Source organism: Dermacentor albipictus, chromosome 8, assembly GCF_038994185.2.
Source record: "Dermacentor albipictus isolate Rhodes 1998 colony chromosome 8, USDA_Dalb.pri_finalv2, whole genome shotgun sequence".
Classification (NCBI taxonomy): Eukaryota; Metazoa; Arthropoda; class Arachnida; order Ixodida; family Ixodidae; genus Dermacentor; species Dermacentor albipictus.
Genome location: NC_091828.1, coordinates 72,774,904 through 72,793,747, shown reverse-complemented (window position 1 = coordinate 72,793,747; position 18,844 = coordinate 72,774,904). Strand labels below are relative to the sequence as shown.

Below are 18,844 nucleotides of genomic sequence, written 5' to 3'. Positions count from 1 at the left end.
ATTTGAAAAAAAGTACGTTGACCCTATGATCAATGAGAACCTATGACCCCAGGCTCAGAAGCCAAGTGCCTTACCCACTGGACTAGAGGCCCACGTTCATTTTCTTACATGGTATGTATTTCATCATGTATATGCGAGTAGTGTACTATACGCGAGAAACGTGCAAGCACCAGCAAGTACCTCTCGTGTTCATGGCCTATAAATGACCTATAAATCGCACTGAGCGCACCACGCACCCCACAAGAACTACGAGTAGTTTTGAACTTTAAAAAGTGGCAACGACAAGCAACTTAGCCAAAGTAGTACCATTCCGGCTGAAACTCGATTAAGTCATACGTGACCTTCAAGTGAACAATCATTTGGCCATACCGAAATTTCGATGAATCAGTGCATATGTTCATTGTTTCGGTTCAACATGCATGTCTTCTATAAGCTATATAGACCAATTCGGAAAAACATCAAAACGCAAGGGCTAAACACTCACGCTTGCACACAGGATGGCATTACGCACACAGCTCTGCTGCAGGTCGTAACTTATGGCGAGACTCCCATGGTCTCGGGCTTACGCTCATTACTGACCCAGCTTTCCCCACTCGCCTCGGCACTTCCACTGAACCAGACACGACACCAGGCCTCACTTTCACCAAAAACGCAGACAACGCCCAATGACGCAACATCCAACACGACCTCGGAAGTGATCACTCTATCATATAAATTGCTCTCCCACACCTAACAGCCGTAACGATAAGAACAAGGTACTTTACTTGGATGAACTGGGATGCCTTCCGTAGACGCCGTGTAACAGCAACAGCGGACACTTCCATTACCGACATGGAATCATGGTCATGCGATCTAGAGTTTGATAATAAATCGGCCACCCGCGCTATCACAACAGATGCCCTGACTGAGCGCATGGACAGCGTACTCGACAACCTTATCGAGGCCAAAACAACCATCCTCTCTAGATGGAAGGGACAACGGCTCAACAGAACACTCATACGCGTGGTCGCATTTCTCAACAAGCAGATTGAAGCACAATGCCGAGTTCTAAGTCAGCAGAAATGGCCAGAGCTCTCTAACTTTCTAGACGGGTAACTCCCCCACCCCCGCTCGTGGAAAATCCTCAAACATTTGCTTGATAGCACCAACACCCACTCATATCAACAAGATCGCCTCACCAATCTTTTATTCCCAGAAAGCAAGACGCATGGCCAGGACCATGTTAAGAATACCTTAGGTCAAAATTACGTCCCATCTGGGCCCACTCAACCTCACGGGCCATACACGGGGGCCTGCAAGCCTGCCCTTCATGATGATTTCAGCGTGGCAGAGTATCATGCTGCCATGCACAAGCTGAACAGCCGTTCTGCGCCAGGCCCAGATGGTGCTACAAATGAAACACTAAGAAATCTAGATGACCCCTCAGGGAAACAACTCGCCGAATACATCAACAACTGCTGACGCCACGGATCCATTCCTCCGACGGCCGAAAACGGCCGAAGTAATTCTTATACCTAAACCCGGTAAGGCATCTAGCCTCGCCATTCTATGGCCCATCTCGCTAACTTCATGCGTAGGCAAGGTCACGGAGCACGCACTCCTATCCCGTGTAAAAACTCACCTCGAGGACACATCTGTTCACCCCCACTCAATTATTGGCTTTAGAGAGCGTCTTTCCACCCAAGACGCTAAGCTCCAACCTCAGCATCAAAAACGAGAACAAGGTGAAAGCGGGAGCAAACGTTTCGACAAATGGACTTCTCTTCTTTAAGGCCTTGAGAAAGACAAATCCACTCGCCGAAACCTGGGCTCCCGCTGTCACCTTGTTCTTGTTTTGCTCATCTGTCCACACATACTGAAACATATGCGCATTATTGAAGTGTACTCTATATAGTGAGCATCACTGTCGACCTTGTAGAGAGAAAACAAGAGCAGAGCTTTATCACTCGCTTTATCACAGACAGAAAATTCGAATTGAATGCCTAGTCAAGAGGAAGCCTGCATTCCTGAAATCCTGACCGCGACAAGCCGTGGACTCATTTCACTGATTCTGTACACAAGTAAATTTCACCATCTTATTACCTTGTACGGTATGAAGTTAACGAGAGCAGCATTCCGGGCAAGCTGGTAATCCATTACTCAGCAACAACATTACGGCAACAACGTGAAAAATGCCTCCGGTGGGTTCTTGGCGATTCATTGTCGCGAGCATGGATACAAAGCTATTGAGGACCAATGCGCGATTGCTTCTCGTTGCAGCACGCAGCTCATCCGTGAAATATCTGAAGCGCATATGATTGCGAAATTGAGTGATAAGTCTGTTAGCTTCCCTTCACTGGCTCTCACAGAAAAAGAACTAAGTTTCTTGGAGGCGACATCACATGACTCGTAACTATGTTACATGAATGCGCAGTTCATTTTCGTGTAAGCGCGTGCGCAGTCTACACTGCTTCACATGTATAAAATCGATTCAGTGGTACAATTAACTTAGTTGAAAGTTTGCGCTTGGTGTGTCCTCTTCTCTTACGTCCGTGTCGTTTTTTGTTGTGCAATATCATTTGAGTAACGGTATGAAGCAGTCGATTTCAACATACAGTTAATACGTTTGCAGCCTTCGGGTCATGATTTGCTTCCTCTTTTTCGCTTTGGCCTAAGCCCTTATAACAAAGCAACTTAAGCAAGAGCCATCAAAACAGAAGCCGAATCAGCGTTATATGGGTAGGCCGTGAATTCGTATACATGGCCACGTCTTTCACCCTTCAATTTTTTCGCAATAGTTCTTCAAACGCCATTTCCCCTGCACTCACCTAAACATACGGTTCACGCACTTCAAGCAAAAAAGCTACTTATTCCAACTTCGAGCGGTAGTTGCATTTGCGAGGCACAAGCGTGGGACCACTTTCGTAAACGCCTGCAGAGTTCCTGCAAATGGGTTCAAGGCCATCGCCGAAGGCAAAATCGTCAGCCATTGCAGCAGCGCCCGCACGGCCTTCCGGGCTGCTCCGTGCGGCACCTTCCGTTGTTGGCGAGACCAAAGCACTGCAGAGCACCACCCGAACGACCTCGGTAAACGCCGCTTCAGCAAACAGCGACACGCGGAAACAAGAGCATGGAATGAGGACCGAGCCGATGACAGGCCTCCTTTTCAAGGAGTCGGAGTCTAATGGTGACGAGGATGGCTCGGAAGAGGTTAGTGGCGCGTGTTATAGCAAAAATGACGTCGCAAAAGCCAAATGAGAACTCAGGAAGCGAGTCGGACTTCCGAATACGTGCGAACACCCGCCGTGGTTGCTCAGTGGCTATGGTGTTGAGCTGCTGAGCACAAGGTCGCGGGATCGAATCCCGGCCATGGCGGCCGCATTTCGATGGAGGCGAAATGTGAAAACACCCATGTGCTTAGATTTAGGTGCACGTTAAAGAACCCCAGGTGGTCAAAATTTCCGGAGTCCCTCACTACGGCGTGCCTCATAATCAGAAAGTGGTTGTGGCACGTAAAACCCCCACAATTTGAATACGTGCGAACGGAATAGAAATGCAGTTGAGAATGGGAGAAAATAGGTGATGTAATAACACCGGCAATGAGAAGGCACTGCTGATGTCTGCCAATTATCCTGTCGCAAGGAAGGTATAACTGGAAATCGCTAGGCACACTTTCCTCCAGGGATCATAAGTGGGTACTTGGTGACATTAGCGTACCCACCTGTGAAATGTCTTTTTTTTTCTTGCGGCCTTACTACGCAAATGCGTGCCATGTGACGCTACCCACTACCGTGTCCCACTCAGAGTAACTAGTGAAGTAGACCTGCATTAGCTACAACTTTATTTGGCCGAGTTGGTTCATATTGAGCAAAACTTGAAGCCGCACGAAGAAGACGAGGAGAGCAATCGTCCTATTATGTTTGTTTTCGATTACTGTCCTCGTCTTTTTCGCGCTGCTTCAAGTTTTACTGAAGTTGACCTCCATACTTCACAACTCAGGTGGTGACAACTGCGCATATTATTTCACGTTTGTGTCGTATTATAAATCAGTCTACGATGACGTCTCAGTAAGCTTCGTTCGAAATATTGTAAGAGGGCCTGGTAATCTGTAATAACTGGGATGTGATTTCATAACATACCCTACCGAGGCGCCTTGTACATAGTATTCCACATTGCCTTCAAACCTTTTCAAACTTAGCTAGGAATCCATAACGTAAAATATTCATCTCAAATATAAATTCATGTACCTGCGGAACTGCATGAAAGTGGTTCAGTCATATTTCGGGGTGTGGGAATAGTAACTTTTTTGAGACCGAATCGAATACGAATGGAATAGTGCCAGAAAATACTCGAAGCGAACTTAATATCAATACTACTGGAACATAGAATCAAATATCAAACATTTTCCGAAGAGTTTGTGAATATTGTACAGCTAATTCTAACCATTATTATCAAATTATTTTCGCACCATCGTATTACAACATTCGAAAATATCTGTTTTTACACTACACATCTTACTCATACGCAGGGATTCTGTACATACTTTTAGTTACCTTTTTCGCGACCACGCCGCGTATCAGCCGTAAAGAACTGATATCCGCGCCATGACGTATGCCTTGACGCACAATTAAAGAAAACGCAATAAAAAGAAGCACAACCAGAGACTGCCGCTTCATCTCGGTACTTGAAAAAGAGTGTGCTTGTGTATCAGCCTTATCTTGAAGACAACCAGCTACTTACTCGACTGGCAATGAATCGACAATATTGCTAGACAGCCTGCCAGACAGCTTCTCGGTATTTCGGAGTAGATGTCTGACCTGCATAACGGCTTCTGCAAAGCTTCCGATGGGTTTTCCTTTTTCATTGTTTTTTATTATTAGTTATGCACCGCGGCGGCTGCGGGCTTGCGTATATTCAGCGTTATGTTTCGTGGGCTTCCTATAGGACAGGTGTGATGCATTAAGGGGAAGCTTTAGCTCAGGAAAATTTTTAATGCCAACTGCTCAAATAGATATAAAACGCATAAATCATTTTATGAGAAAACCACTCAACCGATCTGAATGCCAATTGTTGCATTTTAGGAGAGAATGTGAAATCACAGTGATTGCTGCAATAATAATTTTCGTTTATGCCATAGCATGTTTGACCAGAGCTTTCTGAAATCGGTAAATCTCAAAATAGAAGTACTAAATTTACAAATCCGTTAGTTAGCATCAAAAACTAGTACCGCATCTCTGTAAACTGAATACCTTGGAGCATCTCAATCGGAGAAATTTGAAGTATGAATTTTAGACTTCTGTGAGTTTGTTACAATGCTTGTAAAGGTTTGCTAATGCCATAGTCAGAAGTTAGCGGTTTATTTTAGGGTGGCATATGATATATCTTTTTGTCTGCAATAAAGGAAATATTGGGGGCAGCCTAGAGAATTGCGATATCCTTTTTAGTTGCTGAGGTACAGAGTTGTATACTTCAAGCATTGTTTCTTGAAATTTCGCAATTTTTCTGAATTTATGTTAAAAAGTGGAAGCTGAATAAAAAAAATCGCTTTCTGAATTCGCAATGTAACTGCTTCTTTTAAGTTCAACATAACTCATTAATTTCGGTGCAGTAGTTGTGAGAAGAAAGGATTGCCTATTTCCCATGTAGGGGCTAAAGCTTCCCGTTAAGCTCGATTTAGAATAACATTGTCGCACTGGGAAGAAGCAAGACTGGTAACGTATTTTCAGCGTGGTGGCCGCATTTCTATGGAGGCGAAATGCGAAAGCACCCGTGTACTATGATTTAGGTGTACGTTAAAGGAACGCAGGTGGTCGAAATTTTCCTGTGTGCCCCATAATGAGATCATGGTATTGGCACGTAAAACCTCATAATATATATTTTTTAATTTACAGAATGTGCAGTAATTTACAGTAATTGGCTATGACAACTCTAAAGCATTCTAATCACTCAAGCGTTGTCTTCATCAGTCTCAAGCACTTGCTCATCTTCCGCAGCTCTGTGCAAAGCTCTGCAATATATTTCCACCTGGCGCGGGAGCGCCGTGCCGGTGCTTCTTAGGCAGGAAAGGTCTGGTAGTGTTTTAGGCCGCGGACATGGACGACGTTATGGGAAGTCTGAACGGAGCGAGTGGTAGGTGCGACCGGACAGATCTCGTAGGCTTAAGTGCTTACTTCTGAGATACCACAATGGTATCATTAATTAATTTAGCAGATGCCGCTGCCGCGTGCACCAGAAACTTTCAAAGCGCTACGCTACAAGGTGCCTTACATATGTCCTGTACTTCTCTAATTACTCTGAATATAAAGCTCAAATATTAACAGGATATAACTTGACAATCATAAGAGCGCACCACCTTTGTGCGACCTTACAGAATCCAGCAAAATTTCCATTGAAGGTGACTCGGTCGAACAGAATCGTGTATATGATTCAGCACCTCCACCCACACACCCTATCACACAACTCACGCTTTTCAATACCATCTGGGCTGACAGGCATCTTGCATCTAAATGGAAGAAGATATTCTTATCCCAGTTTTGTAGCATCGTTACGATTCTTCATTGCTGGCCAGTTACCGTCCTATAGTGCTTACGAGTAGCCTTTGTAAGCTTTTTGAGAAAATGATCACTCCCCGTCCTGTGCTTTTTCTAGAGTCGAAAAAAATGCTTGACCCATTTCAACGTGGCTTTACCGAAGGCCAATCTACAACGCACCATATCGTGCTTATTGAAGCAAACATCCGTGATGCATTTTTTTGCACAAGTAGTACTTGTCTATCATTCTCGATATGGCAAAGGCGCAGGACACTACATGGCGCTACGCGATACTGCAAAACCTTTAGTAGGTGGGCTTACGAAGAAATTTGCTTAACAATAACGATACCTGTCTAACCATACTTTCAGAGTCAGAATTGGCAATGCATTGTCCCGTCTATTAACACAAGAAACTGGTTTACCTCAAGGAGGCGTACCCAGCAGCACGCTCTTCATTGTTAAGATGACTTCGCTTCTTACATCACTACCTCCAACAATTATCTATTCTATGTAGGCGATGTACAATTAGCCTTCAAATTTTGTAACCTTGCAACTTGTGAGCAACAAGTACAGCATGGCCTAAACAAAGTGTTCAAATGGGCAGAACAACGCGGACTACAGCTTAACCCCCGAAAAGCTCCAGTGTACTTTTCTCAAGAAAGATAGGACTGTTTCCAGACCCCATTATCGTACTCCATGGGCAACGAATATCCGTGAACAAGGAGCACGAGATATTAAGTATTGTGCTTGATGCGAAAATGACGTTCATCCCACACATCAAATATCTGAAGGTGAAATGCCTAAAAACAATTAATGAAACAAATATTTTCTCTCAAACAACATGTGGAAGTGATAGGAAGTGCCTATTGAACCTCTACAAGAGCCTTATCCGATCATGTTTGGACTACGGTGCCATGGTGCATCACTCTACCACGCCGATCACGCTAAAATACCGGATCCCGTCCACCATCCGGGTATCTGACTGGCTACGGACGCCTTTAGAACAGGCCCTGTTGAGTGTCTTATAGATTGAGTCGAATGAGTGGTCCCTTGACCTACAGAGAAGTTGCAACAATTTCCCATATTTCCTCAAAGTACAGTCTAACCCTTCACACCCTTGCTACACATCCGTTAAAAATACGACATCTGCTGCACTATTCCATAATCGCTCCGCAGTGAGGGAGCCTTTTTCAATGCGGGTCAGGAAATTCGGTGAATGGGAATGTGGTCAGGAAACTTGTTGAATGTGACACATCATTTATTGAGGGAACAAAACACGCTCCAGATGTGCACATACAGATGCACGTTCTGGATCTTCACTCGAAGTACAACTGTTAGGAAATTTACACAGATCCTTCAAAGCCCCAAGCGGGCGGACCTTACACGGCTATCAGCCCATCGTTTTCGGAATCTCATGTTCTACACCCAGAAACCGGCACCTTCACGGCGGTGCTCTATGCAATACTGTCGCCCACTTAACACGTTAAGAAGGTAAAGCTCCAAAAGGCTATTCACAGATTCCTTAAGTGTCGTCAAAAATTCACAATCGCTACGAAAACATAAACATCCTGTAATCAATTACCTCTAGTAATTGCCCTCCAATATTTGTGTATCCTACCAACAGGTTGCAATATTTTGGGCGCCTGGGCACAGGTGTATAGAGGGTAACGAGCTCACAAATAAAATGGCAACTTTCATAACAACAAAACATATAAATCCGTCCATACCCGCTGTTGCCACAGAGTTGAAGCCATTCCTACGCAAAAAACTCAGATGCTATTGGCATCACTTGTGTGATCTGCAAACATTGAATAAACTCTATTAATTAAGCCAGTTCTACGGAATCTGCCATCATTAACAAAGTCCCGATGATCTGAAGTTCCCTTTTGCCACCTCAGAACAGGGCATACATATGGTACACATTCATACTTTAAGTGGTGCTGAACCTCTTCTCTGTGGCAGATGTGCCGAAAGGCTTACCGTACTTCACGTCTTGCTAGAGTGCCGGGAAGCAGAAGAGCGAAGACGTCACTTTCCTTTGGCGTACAAATAACATATCCCTTTAAATCCGCCACTATTCATTTGCCCATAACCTCTATTTGAAACTAAGGCAATGCTCAACTTATTAACCGACTTTGAGCTACATGTTATTGTTCCAAGAGATTCGTAGCCTTCCCTCTATCTGGAGGGTACTGCTATGAGCTTAGTGTTTAGTAGAGCATGCCCTCCCCCCCCCCAGACCCTTGTGCTCAAGGCTCTTAGTGCGGTAGTAGTGCTAGTGAAATCAAGACATATGTTCGTGTTTGTTCTTTTTTATTTCAGAATATATTTTATAGTCATCACTCACATCACTTGTCCTTGACAATATTTTACCATTTGTATATTTTAAGTACCTTACTGGGAATATTGTAGGCCTGTATACAGCCTCGACACACCTGACAGTTGTCATTCACTACATCATCGACCTTCTCACGCAATTTCTTGGCGCACTTTAGCCATCCCTGGATCTCGCGCCAAAAAATACTATGCATCATCATCAACGCACGTCCAGTTTGCTACCCTGCTTCGGAGGAAGGGGTACGGGGATGAAATGAAAGACAGAGGAGATAGAGAGAGCCCAGTTTCGCGTACACTTAAAGGATCGTACCGAGTCTACAAGCAATCGCCAAGACATGTCGACTTTAGGTACTGCAACAACGCTTTCGTGCCTTTCTGTGCCGTCGACGCGTACGTTCATGGTCCAAGGATCTTCATTTCCTAAAATGGTCTATAGTCCAGCCGCTTGAATGCTGTCCAGGTTTACGCTCTTATGTCGCACTAGGGGCATAGACATAAGATGTGTTCAATCGTTCATATAGTTCCACAAAAGCCGCACAAGGGCATATCCCCCATTCTTATGCGGAATGAGCAGGCCTTTGTAAATGCCGCCCCGGGCCAGATAGGGTTCTAATTATCATATGGCTATTTTATTGAAATTTTCTCCCACACCATCAGATGAAATCTGACTAATAAGTACTGACGTTTTCTTTATTCTTCAGACCTGTTAATGTCCGGGTTGTTGTCTTTTAGAACCTCCTCGAAGAAAAGGTCAGTTCCTTAAAAGCGCTAATGCACACGCCAACTGAAGCCCTAGTCCATTTCCCAGTATTCACTCACAAAAAAACGTAGCACGTCTATACGGTCGCAATGTAGCGATGTGAAGAACAGGCAGTTCCAAAACCGTGAGTCTCCAGTCAAACTCATTATTAAGCGATCTTGTGTTGAAAAAAATAACACTGAAAGCCAAACGATGGCTGCGAGCAAAGTGGTCTTTCGTCGGAATCTGATCTACATATCAAAGCACCGGTATAGAAATGGTAGTCTAATTTCTAGGGGCACTAATATTTGCGAAACCATATTATATGCTTAGCTACTGTTGCCATGCTGTGCGGCAGTTTTAACTGCGGTTTGTGAATGATCCCTGCGAAAATTTTGGCGCAAACAAAGAATGCACAGGTCTGCAAGGGTGTTTTCGTTTTTAAGGCGACTAGATTCCATGTGCTCTTTCGCCATTTTCGTGGTGGTCGAACTGGCACCGCCGATACATAGGCGCTAGTACAAAGGGTGCGCACTCTCGCAAGTACCATCATGGGGACCGTGGACTGCAAGCTCCTCCCCGATAACGCTTCACGTCTTTGATTACTTTTACGTTCTCTCTCTCTCTCTCTCTCTCTCTCTCTCTCTCTCTCTCTCTCTCTCTCTCTCAATCTCTCTCTCTTGCTCTGTCTCTCCAGGGCAACCATGTTCTGGGTCACGTTCGTTGCCGAACGCCAACTATGATAACTCTTTGAGAGACAAGTGCGGTCGCTCGAGAGGTTTGGGGCGTGTAAAGACTTGGATACGGTAGTAGAACGCTAGGTAGGACGGCCTCCCTCTTCTATCACAGTGCAGGCTGCGGTAGAGGGCTTAGGCTACCGGAGAGAAGGATGCCGGTGCTCGCGCCGCTAGAGGCAACACACATAATACGGAGCCACGTATATTATCGCTATAGGTGCGCTGGTTGCAGTTTTCTTAAAAGCACTGGTTGCAGTTTTCTTACAAGGAAAACATTAGAGGCCACGCTCTTACAGACTTACAGATGAATATTTGGTCGGTTGTATTATGTCGGTTCTGCAGGCTGAAAAACAAGCTATCATTGTGTAAGTAAACAGCAAGCGCATACAAATGCTCACCTTACACAAACAGGTTGCTGCATCTGATAACACTCTACAGAAGCTCAAACGACGTTTACTAGACAGCTACCCCAACATGCTTCGCATAACATCTATTCCCAATGTGCGTCGGATCTGCATGAATTCTTTCTTTTTTCAGAAAATCCACCTGTGCGATCTCGCCTTCTTTACGTACTGCCCGAGAATCCAGCACCAGTTTTACTTCAACCGCATAACAAACTCGTGCGCGCGGGCGACCATGTCATACGGCGTGGAGGTCTGCAACCGCGGCGCCAACAGGTTCTCTTCCCGGGTGAGCTGCAAGAGGAGCTGCGTTGACAGCCATCAACCGTCGGGAAGGTGCCAGGACACGCCTGTGTTCTCTCAGTGTGGAAGGTACGGCAAAGTGCATAGCGCGCATTTATTTCACTTCGCGCTTGCATTTATGCAATTGCGTTATTTACATCTACACTTACATCACAATTTTCGTTTTGGCGATGCATCTGTGCCGCCTTTCTCGGTGTTTCTGGATAAACAGCGTCATTACTGCAGCGCTTAGAATACGTCACTCATGTAAGTTGAAGGAGGAGCCGTCGTTTTTTCTCGAGTTACATGTTCGAACTTGATGTAGCCTATACGGGCTGTCTCAATACAAGTGTAAAAGTTATTGCCATGTGTGTTCCTCGTTTTAGGTCTAAAATTGTCTAGGTATACCTCATTACGTATTCCTGGTCTGGTTGGTTTATGCTTGGTTATGGTGTGTCAAAAAAACCTGAAAGGTTGTGAAGCACCGAAGCACTGGAGAGCGTGTCTTTCTTGTCCCATCCTTCGAGTGACATCGCTTCGCGTATTAAACACGTACTCCTAGCTTTTCGTTTGATGGAGTCCTCGATGGACAGCACTGTGGCGAGGGGTGGCTAGCATAGCACTGTGGCTAGCATAGGCACTTTGCGACCGTTCAACAAAGTGACGCGTGCACACAACTTCTAAGCTTGCGCTCCAAGTCTAACTGAAAATAACGCTGACACTTGAATTAAGATGGTCTTCTTTGGCTACTTCAAATGTAAATTTTTTATCGATTTTGCGAGGTTTTTGAGAGATGAGCTCTGTTTTCATGTGTAATTATCGCATAAGCAAAGCATATAGCGAGATCAGTGCACCCTCAGCCTAATTATATTAATCAGTTTGAAGTGGTCTCTAAGCAACGTTTTTTTTTTGCTATGAAGCACACTTTAGTGATGACTTCGAACTAGTTCGACCGCCTCTAACTATTTATCCGTCCAGCTATAGCTCAGCACACGAGCGCTTTTGCCTTTCCCTCACGATGGCACGCGGTCGCCCCAACCAGGAGTCGGACCTACAACATCGTGCTGAGCAGCAAAACGCCTTAGCCACTGAGCTATTGCGGTGGGTGATCAAGCACCGCGTCCCATCAGAACAAATAAGACTCAAAAAGTAATGTGGCTCCCATGAGTACATCATTACGTTCTTTGTAAACTGAATGAAACGTTTCTTTTTTTTTTTCGCCGTGGTCGTCGTAATATCTTAATGCACCCAAGAAAGTTAAGCGATTCAAGCTAAATGATAAAATGGTATTACGCAACGAAATACATGTTTCCTATGTTTGGCAAGCTTGGAATGAGCGTACTTTCTGCGAAAATTGTTGGAATGAATTCATTTGAGATCATTATGCGCTTGATTTTTTAAGTGTCTTTAGAGTAGCGTTTCTGAAGCTTTCTTCTAGTACGTGACCACTTTTTGTGGTACCAGGGTCCTTCAATGGAAGGACTCTGGTAATACCAAACATCCCATGACCACCTACCGATAAAAGCCACTGGATAACTTATTCTTCAATGACGCAGATACAATTAGATTCAAGTTGAACCTCTATTTAATTTTAAACTAGTTCTCAAGTTCTTAGAAGAAACAAATACCATAGACATTATTTGGCCAGGCTATTTGTAGCACAGCCTCTGCCTAGAGGCTGTAGCTGCAATGAAATCACTCACAGAGCACATGCCTCGCAGCCCTTGCACTGAAGGGCTCTACAGAGGCACTGGTGCTGCTATAAATTAACATGTTTTAGTATCTTATCGTTCTCAACGTACTTTTACAACCATAGGACTCACTTTTCATTGACATTATTTTAATAGGTACATATTTTACACCATTTACAGCTTTTACTCGATTACCGGCATATTCACCGATACTCATTGCCATCCATCACCAAATGTCATGGCGCTCTTTGGCCATTTCTGGCCCTTGCGCCAAGAAACAATATCCATCAAGTTTATTGAACGAACACTTACCACATCAGAGAAGTACGTAACCTGTTTGTGAATATTTTTTTACAAGGATCGATTTTTTCACCTATTTTAATGAGAACGGTTTATTTGCTTTCCTGATGAAAGAAAATCATTACGTAATTCTGTGTGGCTTGAGGCTCATCTCATGTTCGCTTGAGCATCAAACCTGTTCTTGATCTTTGGCTTGAGTACTAGTAGAGTCGGAAGACTACCTCCACAGATGTAAGTTGACATAAAAGGGAGAACTTTCAGGGCGAACTTGCTGGTCTTGGGGAAAGTGTAAAGCACTTTGACCCTGCAAGTAGAGCTGCCGAACTTTTATTGTTCCGGTAGCTCTACTTTGGCTGTGGTGTTGTTTATGACTTCTAAGAATTATTCTCGTATGTCATCAGGAAGATCGTTCGCAGTGCATCGGAAAGGATTACAGGCAAACTATTGTTGTACATTCTCATTTGTATCATATTGACAAATGCTCCTGTATGTCTTGTTGCAGCCCTCTGCAAGGTGATTCTTCACCGAATGGCTGACTCAGACGTTGGAAGGAATTTATTATTCCCTTTTCATCTTGCTTTTCCCAAAGAGCTAGCTTCTCCAGGAAAGCCTTGATGTCATCCATGTCATTATGATCATATTATCTAGGCCCTGTAGCTCCTGGTTCTATCTACCGAAAGCTTCGAACCTGCGTAAAAAATAGTTAGTCTTGAATGTCCTTTACCAATTGCCTTCTGTTCACCTGCTATAAATGCCTGCAATTCGTCAAAAATCTCAAGTACACACGCACGAACATTGATATTTGACCTCCAACGAACAGATGTGTAGAAGACGAGATCCTAGGCATGGAGGAGGGAGGGCCAGAATTGATTTCTTGGCATAGCTACCGAAACAGCCGTCCATCTTGTCGCCAAAATTAATAGTCTCAGCATATTAAACATAATTTCGTTGTATATGTGTAACAAATATATACTACTTTTAAAAGGGCCCTACAACACCTTCTTGGTGAACATGTGAGCCACATGTTATTAGACTGCATACAACAGGAAACTTAGAATGTCGTGTCAAAAGCAGTAAAAAAATCGCTTGCTCTCTCCTTCAATATGTCATCGTGAAGCATCCTCGCAAGCAGCTATTGGCTCATTTTGTGATCGCTAACTCGATTTCTGACACATTCAACTGCGTATCTTCCAGCGGGGTAGTGGAAATGAAAGGAGAGAGATAGCTGCTCATAAGTCCGGTAACTACGTCTAACTTTGTGCTTCAAGGATTCGAAACTTTGGCGGCTGGAGATACGAGAGGAGACGTAATTTAAAAGTGATGTCATTCTATCATAAGTTCAAAGCCCGTTAACAAAACGGCGTTGAACGGGCATATGAGCAACGACACTGAACCTTCATCGCTATTCGAGTGAGCAAATTGTGTATATAGCGGGACCCTCCATGATCCCCAGAAAAACGTTCATCACCACTTTAGGGATCATGACCCGCAGTTTGACAAATACTGCCCCAGAAGCTTGACATACAAAGCAATGCAATTATTTGCGCAATTAGGGAAATAAAGTCATTGTGATTTTTTCTATTATTCATGCGCTTTCCTTTGGGCCGCATCATTTGACTTTGTCATTCAAGCGCAATTTGTTTCTCTTTTCTATTGTTACCTCCCTTACTGTAATATCAGGTACCGAAATAAATAAATAAATGCGTATATAAATAAATAAATAATATCCTGCCGATTTATGCTCGCGTGCTTTGTACATCGCACCTATTTCGTCTTGGAGCGAAATTGGCGTTCGCACTCGGCACGCTAGGGACTCTCATCGCGTAGTGCTCTGGAGTAAAAGCACCTCGGAGGAACCGTGATACAAGTCTGCATTCGTCCCCTAATTCACCGGTTTCTACGCAAGCAATGACGCTATTTATTCGACGCAGCATTGATGAGCATAATTCAAATACGAGGTATGATCCATCTCACATCCGTGCGAATAACATAAAATGTGTGCGACCTTTATCAAATTGTACGACTGCGTACGGTAATGTTTGAGTACCTGAACTATCTCTTGTCCATCCAATTGTACGCCAATGTTTGAGTACCTGAACTACCTCTTGTCCATCCAATAGCAAGACGCCGAGTTTCATACAAATTATGCGTGGATACTCTAAACCTGCTCACCGACCTCTCGTTTCTGTGACGAGCAACATCTGTCGTTCGTCGTTGCTCTATCTGGATTTCCGTCTCGCCGATGCCATGGCTTCTCGTCGCAGGCCGATGTGTGCGCGCAAGCTTAGTTCGCGGTCATCGCCGTTATCACCTGCAACTGGACTAAAAGCGGCTTCTCTCTCAAAACCTTTTCACAGCGCCGACCTGAAGAGGCGCCTGTGGTTCTTCGAAGGCGAGGCCTGCCGACCCTGGGACTTCCCGTCGGGCAAGTGCCCCACGGCTGACGGGGACCTGTTCAGAAGCCACGGGGCGTGCGTCCGCAAGTGCGCCACCAACAAGACGTACGTTCCGCTCTGCCGCACTCCCCCGTCCGGCGTGTGCGCCGGCCAGCGCCTCAAGTACCCCTACTTCGCCGTCCAAGCGCCAGGCGAAACGAAGATGCGCTGCCTACGAACGTCGGGACTGAGCCTGCGCAAGCGCCTCTGCCTGACCGGCACCAACAGGTTTCCCTCGCTGGCCTCGTGCAAGCGCGCCTGCGCAAGCGGCGCCAGCTTCGAGAGTCGCGACTAGCTATGGTCATACCTTGTCGCCGTTACTTAATAGTATTACCGTTTTCTTGGCTCGGGTGGATGTCCACTTCCCGAGCATTTCTTTATCTTGTGACTGTTTATCGTTTATAAACTCTTCACGTGTACGATGAATTCGGGCTCAGACTTAAACTCGGCCAACGAACAAGGTTGCCCTTGCTCATAGGAGATGCGCGCATCACACAAAAAAATGTGTGTTAATACTTTCGGCGAATAATACCTAGGCACAGAGTAGGCGTTTGTTGATTCCTAAAGCCACTCCATTCATCATAATACGGCCTCTCCGGTGATAAAACCTAAATATCGTTTCCTCGGGCAGGTAAGGATTACTAGCGTGTTGTATTTGCAGTTACACTCTGTGCCTAGTAACGAAGGAACTACGAAAGTATCAGAAGCTCATACTTTTCATCTCATTGTTGTTACCACCATCACAGTCGTTTGCATCAATTTGCGAAGTGCAGCAGCGTCATATATATTTGAGCTCAAATGCTTAGTCACTTTTCATGCTGACATGTCTCAAAAATGACGGCGTATAATTCGTGTCGAATTGTCAAACATCGCAATAAAGCTGTCACGTACACGCTCAAGTTTCAAATGGTGACTCAGAATACGTACCTCAAAATTTATATCACGTGTTATTGTATTTTGCTACTTTTTTATAATTCCCTATTCGTTGTTTTTCTTGTCAATTCTAAATTTACTTTTCGCACTCTTGGTCATAATTACGCATCTAACCACTTTGTTCAGCTGCTATTTCAATTGTACTGTAAGGGTCACTATAACGGATGGTCCCGTTACATTTCTTCTCTAGGACCTATTTCTATTTATTCATCGTTAGCCACTGTGCCATACCTGAAACCAATAAACGGGAACTGAAACATCGGTTACACCTCTACAACTATTCACTGCTGTTCGACAAATCAGGGAAGTTATGCTGCAGTGTGGGAGCTGGCTTTATTTATTGCCCGGAGCACCGATGCCCCTTTAGGGCAAATCCTGCGAAGTTCTTACCGCAGTACCAATTGCGTAGAAAGCAGATGTAATTCCTTTTACTTGCACCTGTAAGTTGCCTTGCACCTGCGTACACATCCAGTGCCCGTCGAGGTTGAGCGACTAATCAGGGATTACTATATTAGGTTTTGACAACGATACAGGCCTGTTTGACAGGATATGCCATAACACAGGTTGTTCTGATCCTTATAGCCTACAACTGAGTTCGACCGACGCAGCCGTGCAAGTTCCGTCATCTCAAAAAGCTGAAATTTAGACGCTACCATGCTATTTTTTTGCGTAAGTGTTTCAGTTACGGCGCATAATAAATTGCACGCTTTTGTACAATTTGTGGTTTGCTACGTAGTTCATATAGATCAGTTATGTATGCCGACATTGTGCACAACCTAATAAAGCACACAATAAAACACGTCCAAATAAGTGTGTGTTTCCCTTACGAAGCCTTATTTCGCAGTTACAGCTGCCTAAACCGACAGAATGTTATCATTGCAAGCACCTGTACAATTTAGGGGGGACTTGCGCCACACTGAAAACTTGCTGGAGTACAAAAGAAAAATATCTACTTCTTTATCACGTATCTAGATGGCGCCCAATTCGGAAAACGTTTTGATCGTAGGAGCTCTTTGCCATTGTTTGACTGCCTTCACTGAGGATATGTCCAGCAATACGATTGGCCCTGGCATCTCCTAAACAATTCTAAACTAAGAAAAGTATTTTTTCTAAAATACAGGCTCTGTGACGCTATGCAGTACGCCACGAGTTTCTCTCTCGTCTGTGTTTGCCCAACTGCAGTCAGCGAACAAACGTAGCGCGAAACGTGCGAAAGCAGCAGACGACACAACGTCAAGACAGAGCCACGTATGTCAACACGAGCGCACTGTTAAAGACGCGCGCCAGTTTACAGGATCGTGCCGCTGATTGCACTTTGCAGCGGCTCACGAGTCCCGCCGGGGCCACGCAGAGGACAGGGTCATGACCGACATAACGGCAGACCAAAAAATTTACGTCGGTACGGAGCGGTCGGCTCGACGACCTTCGCGATGGAGAGTGGCACAAACGGTCTAAGCTTGTCTGTAGGCTGAAGTCCGTTGGCGGGAGTGTCATTTATAGCCTCTCCAAAACGCCCTCCCCCAGGAGAAGCAGTGCGCGAAAGCTCTCCACGCCTGCGGCCTCTGTTCGGTACATGTCAGTCATTTCAACAGATTTTACACCCGCCGCTGAAGCAGCTGAGGCAAAGGCACTGACGCGTACACACGCACGCACAGACAACGTCGGCGTCTTCAGTGCCAAGAAGGTGCAAATGCGCGCACGAAGTTGGCAATATCGTGACTGCCCGCTTTCTATCTGCACATTGCGTGCAAGCGTCTTCCCGCGCCGACCTTGAGTGTGTCATAGGCGTGTCTCCTCTTTCGGACAATATCTGTCCATCCGTTGTCGAATGTGAACATTACAGAAGTAGCGCATTCCCACGCCAAGCCTCGCCTTTCTTTCGAATACGTTAAAACATATTTTAAACCGCTGAAGCCGCCATCGTCGGCTTCCCTCGCATGCTTTGACTCGCACATACAGCATACGGCGTGCGACAACGGTGTTATCGCCCTGAGAAGTTATATGGAACATCACGACGACGGCGATGCCGACGGCGACGGCGAAAATGCGTCTGGAGTGTGCATATAATTACCAGCGCAATTATAATCGAATTTTTTTGAATGTACGCATGCGCATGCTTGAAGAAACTGAACTGGGGCTATACGAAAATAAACTTCCAGGAAAAGCTAAACCATGCTACACATTGATGAGGTCCGCAATACTGCATGATCATTCATATGAATCATACAAAGTTCTCGGGTGTAATTAAAGTGCAGCTCTAAAGGCAAAGAAACTTAACGCTTTTTGGCAGCCCCGCTGTGCGCACAAGCCCTGTCAACGCAGGGTAGTAGCGTTACCCGGCTGTCTGACCGGAAATGTTGTGAACAACCCAGGAGTTTATTTTCAAGAAATTGAAGCAACACGCATCAGTCAACTTTATTTCACCTAATGGCTAGAAATGAATTTATTAAAAATAAGGTTTTATTACAGCGTCACCGGTT

The 18,844-nt window shown here is 45.0% G+C and overlaps 1 protein-coding gene across 1 annotated transcript in view; it reads left to right on the top strand.

Moving 5' to 3' along the window:
* Positions 1-17,141, top strand: part of LOC135921652 (uncharacterized) — a 186,138-nt gene extending 168,997 nt beyond the window's left edge. The window contains exons 4-6 of the mRNA XM_065455939.1: positions 2,918-3,189; positions 10,860-11,095; positions 15,354-17,141. Of these exons, the coding sequence (XP_065312011.1) occupies positions 2,918-3,189; positions 10,860-11,095; positions 15,354-15,726 (881 nt within the window). The 3' untranslated portion in view covers positions 15,727-17,141. The remainder of the gene's footprint in view (positions 1-2,917; positions 3,190-10,859; positions 11,096-15,353) is intronic.
* Positions 17,142-18,844: the final 1,703 nt, after the last annotated feature.